General features: G+C 53.0%; 1 protein-coding gene across 1 annotated transcript in view; it reads left to right on the top strand.

Moving 5' to 3' along the window:
- Positions 1-7,806: 7,806 nt before the first annotated feature.
- IPMK (inositol polyphosphate multikinase) overlaps positions 7,807-10,961 on the top strand; it is a 42,951-nt gene continuing 39,796 nt past the window's right edge. Inside the window, 2 exon segments of the mRNA XM_075717556.1 lie at positions 7,807-7,968; positions 7,970-8,054. Of these exon segments, the coding sequence (XP_075573671.1) occupies positions 7,807-7,968; positions 7,970-8,054 (247 nt within the window).

The raw sequence follows: 10,961 nt of genomic DNA, 5'->3' as shown, positions 1-10,961 counted from the left end.
TCCTGAGCATGGAAGCCTCTTGCTAAATTTGGCTTTTGGTTCAACTCCTGAAGCTTCAAGGCTGACAAAACCCACCCCGAGCCCTGGCCGGCTTAGGTGGAAGAGTACGACATCCCCATAGCCCATGGGCAGAGTGGGGATGCCCCGCCACGGCTGCTGGCAGACTGAGTTTATCTCAGTGCTCGGCATCTCTATTTCAGCCCGGTCAGAACGTTCCACGTGGACCTGCTGAGAAGACCAAACGCTTTTTGCATTGTCAGTGGTGCACATTAAGCCCGGCAGTGTCTGATACCCGTTTCCCCAATGGCTTTGTGTACCCAGGCTTGTTCTGCCCGGGTTTTCCTGCATCAATGCGTGGCTTCTCTGCACTGGCAGAACGATCGTCTTCCTAGAGCCGTCGTTAATTTAGGATGGGTACTGGGGGCTGCTGCTTGAAGTTCTCTGCTGCTCGTTTTCTGCAGCAGTGCTGTAGCTGCGGTGCGTAGTGAGAAGATTTAACGCTGTGTAACATTGCTAGGTGGTAGCAGGAGGGATAAATCCAAATACAGAAAATGACGTGTTGCATTTCATTATACCTCTTAATAGAGCGAAGCAGAAGATGTACAAAGTGGCCGTTCATGAGCTGCTGGGACTACGTGGTTCTATTAGCCAAAAATGTACCCCTTGGAGCTGAAGGGGTTATGTGCCTGGAGCAGACATCTGTTACTGTGGTTTTTCTTCCCAAACTGTTTGTGCAATCCCACAGTACTTACTGGACAGAAAGCAACGTACACTCATGCTGTGGGTCCCCTGTTAGCAGTCTAATGTTCCTCCACGCCCACCTCTGTAAACTGTTTAATTAGGTGTGCAGTTGTAATGAATAGGAGTGTTTACCAGTACATTCTCTAAAGTCGGTAAAATCACAGTAGGTTTACGTGATTGTAGCAAAGCAGAATTCAGTCCACCTTTCTCATGTGCAGTTTGGACTGCTAGAAAAGGATTTATCGGGGTTCTCAAGCAACTTCTGTTTTCTTCAGTACCTCGAAGTTGCATACGTTTCACGTAAGCACAGGGAGATCATTTCTCTTGTTGTTTTTTTCCTAGCTGAAGATTGAACCATCCCTCCTCTCTGATTTGACATTGCACTGCCCTTAATCCTCTCTGCTCTGCATCTTTTTTGTCATGCAGACTGCAGTTTTCTTTTGGTGTTTTTGAATGCATTGTACATTCATACAAAAAAAGCGCCTTCTGCTCTCTGAGGGAAGCCTGTGCAAGAAAAGAGGAGCTTCCTGAGTGTGCCAGAAATCATAGCTTTAATGTGTGAAGCATTCAAAATTCAGCACGCTGCAAGGATCTGCTCAGTAGCCGGAATGTTTGTGCCGTTCAGTCAAGTCAGCTGGCAACAGAAACGCAGCAAAATGAATGATAAGGTCACTGACTGCGTAACTTTTCTCAAATACTTTTCCGCAGCTGGCAAATATAACCATACATGGATAAGACACGATCAAGATGCGCTGTCTGTTCACCGCTGGGACTCTTGCTCGAGACGCGGGTACCAAAACAACAGCCAGAACAGGCTTTCACTTCAGTAATTATTAAATCTGTTGCTCTTTTCAAACAGTGGGATCTTGGCTCCAACATCTGCACGGGTTAAATGACTTTTTAAGGGTTGAAATTCTGTTGCTTTGCAGACAAAGTCCGGGACTAGAATACTGTTTAATAGAAGAGACTTTTCTTAATGCCAGTTGGCAGTGGGTTTAGTCAGTAAATAGGTGTTTGATTCCACTGCAGGTGGAGGCAATGTAAACAGCCTCTAGGGAAAGACAAAGAGGCATTTTAAATAAACCTCTTGGCATGTTGATCATCTTAAATCAAGTACTGGGGTTATCCTAAAGCGTTAGGATGTGACTGGTGAAATGCCATCGTGCATTTGTAAACCCTGAGCAACCCCCTGATAGAGGTACAACACCGTACTTGAGAAATCTTTGTCTAGAAGGACAAAGGGAGTAATCTTTATCTACCTCTAAGCCGTGAGATCAGGAGATGTACTAAAGACTTCGCTCTGATGCTTCTGTTTCAGAAAGAAGCGCAACTTGTTGCCCAAGGATGTCAAAGCATACACATCTCCCCACTGCCATTTTCTAGGGCTGGAAGCAGCTAAAATACGTTTCATCTAATCAGACTCTCCACAAAGTCATGGTTTAATTCCATCTTCTGCACTGATTAATTAATGGTATGCGCCTGTTCTCCGTGAGACACCGGGCGTGGAAGCCAGACTCAGTACGTGGCATGCTGCGGCTACACGTAGCAGCAAAATGATGCCTTTTGTCGTCTTCTCAATGCTCTTCCTGATGTTGCCCAACATGTTGTTGGCTCATTTTGGCTGCAGACGCACGCTTGGGCTGATGATCTCAGACAACTGTCAACAGTGACTTCAGGATCTCTTTCCTGGGCCGTGACAGCCAGTTCCAGGATCAGCACTGAGGACCTTTGGTCTGGGTTATTTTCCTCTACGTGCATGAGCTTACGTTTATCCACGCTGAAGCTCCTATGCCAACGTTGTGCCTTTCATTCAGTTTTGTGAGATTCTGCGGGACTTCTTTGCCATCGGCGTGGCATTTTACTGCCCTAAGGAGGTCATGAGCACCTGCAGACCTGGAGACTTTGTCCACACTCCCTCGTGCTGGTCGTGAATTAAGGTGTTGAATAAAACCAGTCTCAGCACCCACCCACTGCTGCCTCCTCGCCGCCCTAAGAGCCCTTCCATTTGCTTCCCACCCCTTAACCTCCTCCCAGTCCAAAAATGAACCTTTCCTCCATATCTCTGCTTAGTTTCTTTAGTGATTAAAAAAAAAGTCCAAGGACCGTGAGGAAGAAACTACTGAAATACGCTTCTCACCTTTATAGTCCTCGTAGCTTTCTAATACAAAAGACTTCCCAACATTTACAGCTGTGGTTCTGTTTGTCGAAAAGGTGATCCAGAAAATACACAACTGCCGTGAATTAACCTCACAGTCATTTTTGAAACCTACTGTATTATCTCTGGAGAGTGTAGGTTGGCTTTTGACACTGTCCCTTTGTTTTCACCCTGGAAAACCCCAGATGTACCTGGTTGCCAGGGAGGAGAGTAGTGTCAAAGAGTTTGCATCAGTCAGAGCCAAGTAAAATATTAATCGTTGTGGGACCTGATGCCTAAGTGACAAGGCAGTAGCTAGGAAAGAAAGCGGGATAGCAGCGCCGTTGAGTTTTGCAGCTACAACAGACAAAGGGTAGTTTAGATTTTCCTTTACTTAACGACAGCACAGAACAACTGTGAATGTATCGAAGGATTAAAAGCCCTGAGCTATTTTAAGAGGGCGCGATACAGCAACCCTTCTGCTGTGAAACGGCGAGAAGAAAAGAACTGCAACACGGCTACAACTTCCATGCTGCTGTGACAACATTTGCCGTACACCGAATGAGCAGGACAGGCCCTCCTGGCCACAGCAGCACAGCGGCAGATGCTCTCACCCGTCCAGCAAATTATCAAAACCAATCGCCGTCCCTCAGCAGGACCACACGTACGGTCCAGGTCAGCTCTGTTGCAATCTCTTCGTCCGGCAGAAGCTGCAGCAAGCGCGGCCGCCTGCTGCAGGAAGTGGCTCTGCGGGCAGCAGGATCCACGTCTCGCGCACAGCCCTCGTGCAGAAGACACGGCTCGGGCAGAGCAGCGGTATTTTTGGCGAGACGGGGAAGAAGTGGCTGTGGACCATCCGAAGGGACAGCCAAAACTCCAGCGGTGCTTCTTGTCAGCATACCTCCAAAGTACCAATATTGTGGCCAAGTCCCAGCCCCACTAATCTGTTTACCTAATGTCCCCCTCCACTTCCACTGAAGTATGAGCTTATTTCCTGTACTAAACTACCGTGCGTCTTGCGGTTAGTTATTAACTAGCTGTTGTTTTTGAAAAAGGGCTTTATTTCAGCAGACAGCGATTCTTTTGTAATCCTCGCTCAGTTCGGGGGAACTTTGCAATCTGCCAGTGAGACACCCTCTTGCAGCGCAGAGCAGTTTGTGCAAAATAAATGTGTGATATTTATTATTATTATGGCACTGTTAGCGTTTACATTTTCATCAGACCGAGTGATTGTTTTCCAGCAACAAAGAGTAACCCCGAATTAAGCATAATTTTGCCAAATGTATTTTGTTGGGGGGGGGGGGAGATTCCCACCCACTCACCCCTTCTTTAGGAGCTGTTTGCAACCCCTTTCACTTTCTCTTCGAGTGCAATTGCACAGCGTGGAGATGAGAAGTTTCCTTGGAAATCTTGCTGGTAGGTTCAGCTTTCAGTGCAAACTCTTACAGTATCACACTCTGTGGAGAAATTATTTCTCATTTCTGGTATTCTCTCGGTTTTGCTTGTTTTACTTGAGGAGAAGTTGCCAGATAAGATCAGTGAACTTCGTGTGCTGAAGTGTGAGGGTGGAATGACTGAGCAGAAGATAGAGTCTCGCGTCACTTGATTTCTATATGCATAAATCTGACCAAAGCAAGTATCGGGGAAAAGGAAATAGTCGGTGTTTACTTATTCCAATTATTCATGCTTTCCTATTTCTTTTAATCCCCTCCAGTCCCACTTCTGCAGCTCTAAGGATATCTAGAAACCATTTGTTCAGGACTAGCTACTTGAATAGCCTTTAAATTCCAATTTTTTGCCTTTTAATTCCGTTTTGTTTTCCATTAAGATTTCGAGCTCAGGTAGATCGCATTGTTAAATGGGCGCTCATGCAAGTCTGAAATGCCATCTATGTTTTTCCCTTGGCGTTTAGACCCAGATCAGCCAAAGTGTCTCACATCTCCGCCGGGCGAAATATCTTTCCGCAAGGCTCAGGTTGGCATCCGAACCTTGCAGCAGCTGCTGCTGCCGAGACCGGGAGCCTTCTCTCTGCCAGACACGTACCACTTGTGCTTTTTTTTCACTGTACTCCTCGGTAATTTTTTTTTTTGTGCAAGGGTTGACCAATCTGTGGTATTTCTCTCCTGCGTCAGCACCCCCCTAGGAAAATTCAGCGTTGGGGAACAGAAGATAGCAGTTTACACTTGCAACCATCTGACGCCTAATCTTTAGGGTGGGACAGTAGCGACTGATGAGAAGGGGACATTCGGGAGGGAGAAACGTAACTTTTCTGACCAGCCTTGTAACTTCAGAAAGGATCTTGCTGAGTTGTTATTACTCTCTTCCCCATCTTACCCAATTAAGAGAGTGAAACAAATTGTTCCATGAACAATGAATTAATGCAACTCGGTTTTGCTAGCTTTATATGCGGTGCTCCTTCCTCTCACTCTTCAAGACTCCAAGTTCCCCTGTGACCTTCCTGTTCCTTTGATACTTTAAATTTCCCCAGTAAATCCCCCAAATTGCCATCCAGTTCTCCCAACCACCTGCCAGCTATGGGAGGGGGAAGAGGGAGCATGAGCTCACCACATCGTCGTTCCTCTAACGTCAGCACTGATTCCTGATGGACATCAGCCCATTTTTATAAAACCTGGGGGAACATCATATATCTGCTAAAATTCATTTTCCTATCTGCGGCCTTGTTTTCCTGTTCCTGCGTCCTGCTAATGCTAAACATGACTCGATACTAGGGGATGCCGTGGCAAAAGTGCAGATCTAATATTCACAGAGTTCAGGTAATTCTATAAAGGAAAGAAACAGTGACAAGAAAAGGCACTAATTGCAGGCTGACAAATAGAGCTGATAACGCGCCCTAGTGAAAAGAAAGGTTAATAAAGCCTCCTAGCCAGGCTTTGGGGTCCTGTGGGTGAATGCTGGCCTTGTGCGTACCTTCCTCTACCCACGGGGAGATAAAATTCAGCTTAGAGATTAATCCCTCGTCCAATTTTGATCTGGCGTCAGGCCAGGTGCGCCCACCTCAAACGCAGGACGGGCACCTACAGAGCTCGGTAAGGCTGTGTTTCAGCCCGCTTTAATGGTCCTTACCTGCTTTAAGGGTCTGATGCTATTTACGTGCTTCGGTTTGCTCTCACTTGTAGTCACAGAATCGTCGAATCGTTGAGGTTGGAAAAGACCTTTCAGGTCATCCAGTCCAACCATTAACCTAACACTGCCAAGTCCACCACTAAACCAGTTAAGGGGAGAGTAGCAATTTCATGGGGATTGAGTGCACCCTCGGTGGGAGTGTCGATCTGCTGGAGGGCGGGATGGCCCTGCAGAGGGACCTGGCCAGGCTGGACCCATGGGCCATGGCCAACTGTATGAGGTTCAACAAGGCCAAGTGCCGGGTCCTGCACTTGGGGCACAACAACCCCATGCAGCGCTACAGGCTTGGGGAACAGTGGCTGGAAGCTGCCTGGCCGAAAAGGACCTGGGGGTGTTGGTCGACAGCGGCTGAACGTAAGCCAGCAGTGTGCCCAGGTGGCCAAGAAGGCCAACAGCATCCTGGCTTGTGTCAGGGATAGTGTGGCCAGCAGGAGCAGGGAGGTGATTGTGCCCCTGTGCTCGGCGCTGGGGAGGCTGCACCTGGAATGCTGTGTCCAGTGTTGGGCCCCTCGATACAAGAGGGACATTGGGGTGCTGGAGCGTGTCCAGAGAAGGGCAGCGGAGCTGGGGAAGGGTCTGGAGCACAGGGCTGGTGGGGAGCGGCTGAGGGAGCTGGGGGTGTTCAGCCTGGAGAAGAGGAGGCTGAGGGGAGACCTCATCGCTCTCTACAGCTGCCTGAAAGCAGGGTGTAGTGAGGTGGGTGTTGGTCTCTTCTCCCATGGAGTTAGCGATAGGACGAGAGGAAATGGGCTCAAGCTGCGCCAGGGGAGGTTTAGGTTGGAAATTAGGAAAAATTTCTTTACGGAAAGGGTGGTCAAGCATTGGAACAGGCTGCCCAGAGAGGTGGTGGAGTCCCCATCCCTGGAAGCGTTCAAAAAACGGGCAGAGGTGGCACCTGGGGACATGGTTCAGTCTGGTCTACCCTTGATTGGTTTAGTGTGGGCTTGGTAGTGTAGGTTAATGGTTGGACTGGATGATCTTAAGGGTCTTTTCCAACCTAAACGATTCGATGATTCTGTGATTCTATGTTTTCTGGCTTGGTGGCTGGATTATTTTTTAATGAAAGTAAAAACTAGGAATCACTAAGGTTGGGAAGGAGCTCTAAGATCATCAGTCCAACCATCAACCCAACACCCCCGTGGCCACTAAACCATGTCCCCAAGTGCCACCTCTGCCCGTTTTTGAGCCCCTCCAGGGATGGGGACTCCACCACTTCTGTGGGCAGCCTGTTCCAGTGCTTGACCACTCTTTTGGTGAGGAAATTTTTCCTAATACCCAACCTAAAGCTCCGCTGGCGCAGCTTGAGCCCGTTTCCTCTCGTCCCTCTGGTCTTGGAGAGAAAGCAACCAAACCTCGGGATGACAGGGGATTGTTAGAAAACTGAAGAGGATTTGGGGCGTATTTCTGGCTGCGGGGGGGCTGCCGGCGGCCGGTGCCCACGGGGGTGCCTGTGGCTCCGCTCAGCCCCGGCGCTGCCCGCCGCGGCCTCACCGGGGCACCGGGGCCCGGGCGCGGCCTCCCCCGGCGCCGCGCCTCCCTCAGCGGCGGCGGCGACCCCCGCCCCTCGGCGGGCCGGGGCGGAGCCGCCCTGAGGCCGGGGCGGGGCGGCGCGGCGGGCAGTCGCCGCCTCAGCGGCGGGGTGGGCGGCGCGGCGCGGTGCGGAGCGGCGCGGCGCGATGGAGCCGCGGGCCCTCGCCGCCCGCGCCCCGGTACGCAGCGCCCGCTGAGGCCCGCCCGCCGCCGCAGCAGCGCGGCCGCCCCTCGCCTCCCGCCGCCAGCGCCGGGAAATGGCCACCGAGCCCCCGCGGCCGGCGCCGCCCGCCGCAGGGCGCCCTGAGGGCGGGCGCGGGCGCTGCGCGGGCGGCGGGCGCGGCGAGGCGGAGGAGGCCGCGGCCCAGCCGGCGCTCGGCGCTTCCCCGGGCCCCGCGGCGGCGGCGGCGGCGGCGGCGGGGGGGGGGCCGGCGGCGGGGGCTGAACGGCTGCGTGCCGCTGTCGCACCAGGTGGCCGGGCACATGTACGGCAAGGATAAAGGCGGTGAGCGGCGGCGGGGCGCGGCGGGGCGCGGGGGGAGCGGGCCGCCCTCAGGGGGTTCCCCCGCGGGCCCGCCCTCCCGTTTACCTTCATCCTCCCGGCCCTGGCCGTGGCGGGGCGGCTCTCGCTTCAATTCTCCTCACGTCCCGCCGGCCGGGAGGGGGGGGAGGCGTGAGGGGCACACCCGCGGGGCCGCCCCCGGACGGCACCTGAGGGGCGGCGGGCGGGCATGGCCGCCCCGGGGGCCCAGCTCCCGCCGCCTCCGGGCCCTGCCCGCGCCGCTTCGCCACCGGCTGCCGGCGGGGCCCGGGCGCTGAGGGGCCGGCGGTCGGGGCCAGTGGTCGGGGCCGGTGGTCGCCCGGGCGCTGAGGGGCCGGTGGTCAGGGCCAGTGGTCGCCCGGGCGCTGAGGGGCCGGCAGTCGGGGCCAGTGGTCGCCCAGGTGCTGGGGGGCCGGTGGTCGGGGCCGGTGGTCGCCCAGGTGCTGGGGGGCCGGGGGTCAGGGCCGGTGGTCGCCCAGGCGCTGAGGGGCCGATGGTCGCCCAGGTGCTGGGGGGCCGGGGGTCAGGGCCGGTGGTCGCCCAGGTGCTGAGGGGCCGGTGGTCGGGGCCAGTGGTCGCCCAGGTGCCGGGGGGCCGGGGGTCAGGGCCGGTGGTCGGGGCCAGTGGTCGCCCAGGCGCTGAGGGGCCAGCAGTCGGGGCCGGTGGTCGCCCAGGTGCTGGGGGGCCAGGGGTCAGGGCCGGTGGTCGCCCAGGTGCTGAGGGGCCGGTGGTCGGGGCCGGTGGTCGCCCGGGCGCTGAGGGGCCGGTGGTCGGTGCCTCCCTGGGCCGGGCCGGTGGAGCCCCGCCGTGCACACAGGCTGCGGGCCGAGCGGTCTCGCCGCCACCAGCACCTTTCTCCCGGTGGTTTTTCCTAAATGCTGACGGCCCGTCAGGATGCGATAGGTACCGGGCGCCTTTAAGCCAAAGGGTCGCTGCAGTTCAGCTTCTTTTTACCAGGCACATCTTAAAAAAGTGGCAATTTAGGTAATGGTTCTGTGTTAGGTAATGGCGCTGGTACCCTCAGGAGGTGTGCTGAAACGATGCCTTATCCAAAGGGGTCCCCCAAAACTATGGCCACCAGGAACTTCGGCAAAATATTAGTAAGCGTTTTACCAGCCTGGGCTAACTTCTTAGCTGCTTCTTTATTTGGTGGTAAGAGTACGTCCAAACCGACAGCTGTTAAGCGGTCTACTAATACAAATATGATGAGGACGTAGCATTTCTGAAGCGTGCCTCCGCTAGCTTTAAATTTCTGTTTTAATTCCAGGTTGAGGAGTGAGGTGTTGGCCCTTCTGATGAAGGTGCCTTTTAATGTAGGCAGTGGTCGGTGCCGGAGCAAGCAGCCGAGTTAACGTTGCCAAATGGCATTTCTCACCCTTCCAGGACATCACGTTTGGTGTAACGCCTGCCTCCCGGCCAGATGTAAGGTATACATCCGTTCGACTCTCAGGGTGCCCTTTGAGAGTAGCTATAACGAGTACCTGCTGTCGTATTGCCTTTGCACCCTGTCAGTAGCAGCTGCCTCGGCCGAACAGGTTAAGGGCTGAACTTCAGAAAGCCTGCAGCTGTCAGGGAGTGGAATTGCAGCACTAATGGCACCGTGAGTTTCTCTTATCTGCAGCCTGTGTCCGTGGCATGTCTCACTGCTGATAATCCCCACAGCAGTGTAATTCTTGTCCCTTGCCCCTCCTGCGACGGGTGCAATAAAATGTCGAGGGAGGCTTGTTGGATCCTTGGAGCTGTACGTCTTCCTCCTTGGTCATATATCGTAACGTGGGATCAGGCAAAAAAGGCTCACTTCAGGGAGAGCCTCACCTTTGGCACATCAATTTTATCGTAGTTGGATCACAATAACATGGGTGATACACCATCTGTATTATGGGTGCAGCTCAAATGGATTAGATAAAGCAAGCTCCACTACCTCTAGTGAGCAAGACCAAGATTTTCCTGCAGAGGTACCACCACGGTTGATGATCTCATCTTAGAAACTGAGTTTTATGTTTGAAGACCAAAGCTGCTGTGGCACTCACAGTGCTCTCGTTTTTGTAACTGAATCCTCTCCTTTTATTTCTTTGCAGATGATGTATGTAGGAGTGCAGGCAGTCGAGATGCTAAAGATACAGGGTCATGTATAATTCTGCAGTGCTGCTCCCCGCGGTGTCTTTGTTGTGAAGCTAGTGGCCCGATGTTTGGATATATGTAGTTGCTAATAGCACTGGTAAGGAATATCACAGACAATCTGTATGCCAGAATCTGTGAGAACTTGAAGCATGTGTGAGGAGACCAGTGTGTCTTCTAACTTCTCTGTTGCCTTTTCCGCCTTTTCTTACAGTAGTCGCCCTTCCTGCTATTTTCTGTTCTGCCCTTTTCTACCCCATTGAACCTTCAGCATTTTAAAAGCCTAAAGCTCTAAAACCAGTATGCCTTTTCGTCGGGATACCTCTACTGCTATGCATACAACATGGCAAACCAACCTTCAAGGTAGTACCCGGCTGGTGTTAGTGTCTGGGCTGTTTACTGACTCAAGCTCAGAACCTTCCTTGTTCTGCCTAGCTTCCTCTTGCATGTCACTGCTGTCCGCTGCGCTCGACTTCCCTTCTTTCCCCACATACAAGCACACAGAGGACTTGAAGGTATCCAAAGTATTTTTTCAACTGTTTTATTTTTTTGGTTACAGCGTGCCTTAAAATTTCTTTGCCATAGCGTTCCCTCCCTCCTGAATAGCCTTTCCTTTGCTCCCCGTGACTGTTGCCGCTTTGCAAAGAAAGGGCTCTAGCAGTCTCCCTGTATGCACACAGACCCTCGGCTTCTGGGTGTTACGGTTGACCTTTTGTTGAACGCTGTGTTTGGTAGCTCTTCCCCTGGAACCGA

The sequence above is a fragment of the Pelecanus crispus genome, chromosome 10 (genome assembly GCF_030463565.1).
Source record: "Pelecanus crispus isolate bPelCri1 chromosome 10, bPelCri1.pri, whole genome shotgun sequence".
In the NCBI taxonomy this organism is placed as follows: Eukaryota; Metazoa; Chordata; class Aves; order Pelecaniformes; family Pelecanidae; genus Pelecanus; species Pelecanus crispus.
This window is presented reverse-complemented; position numbering and strand designations above follow the sequence as displayed.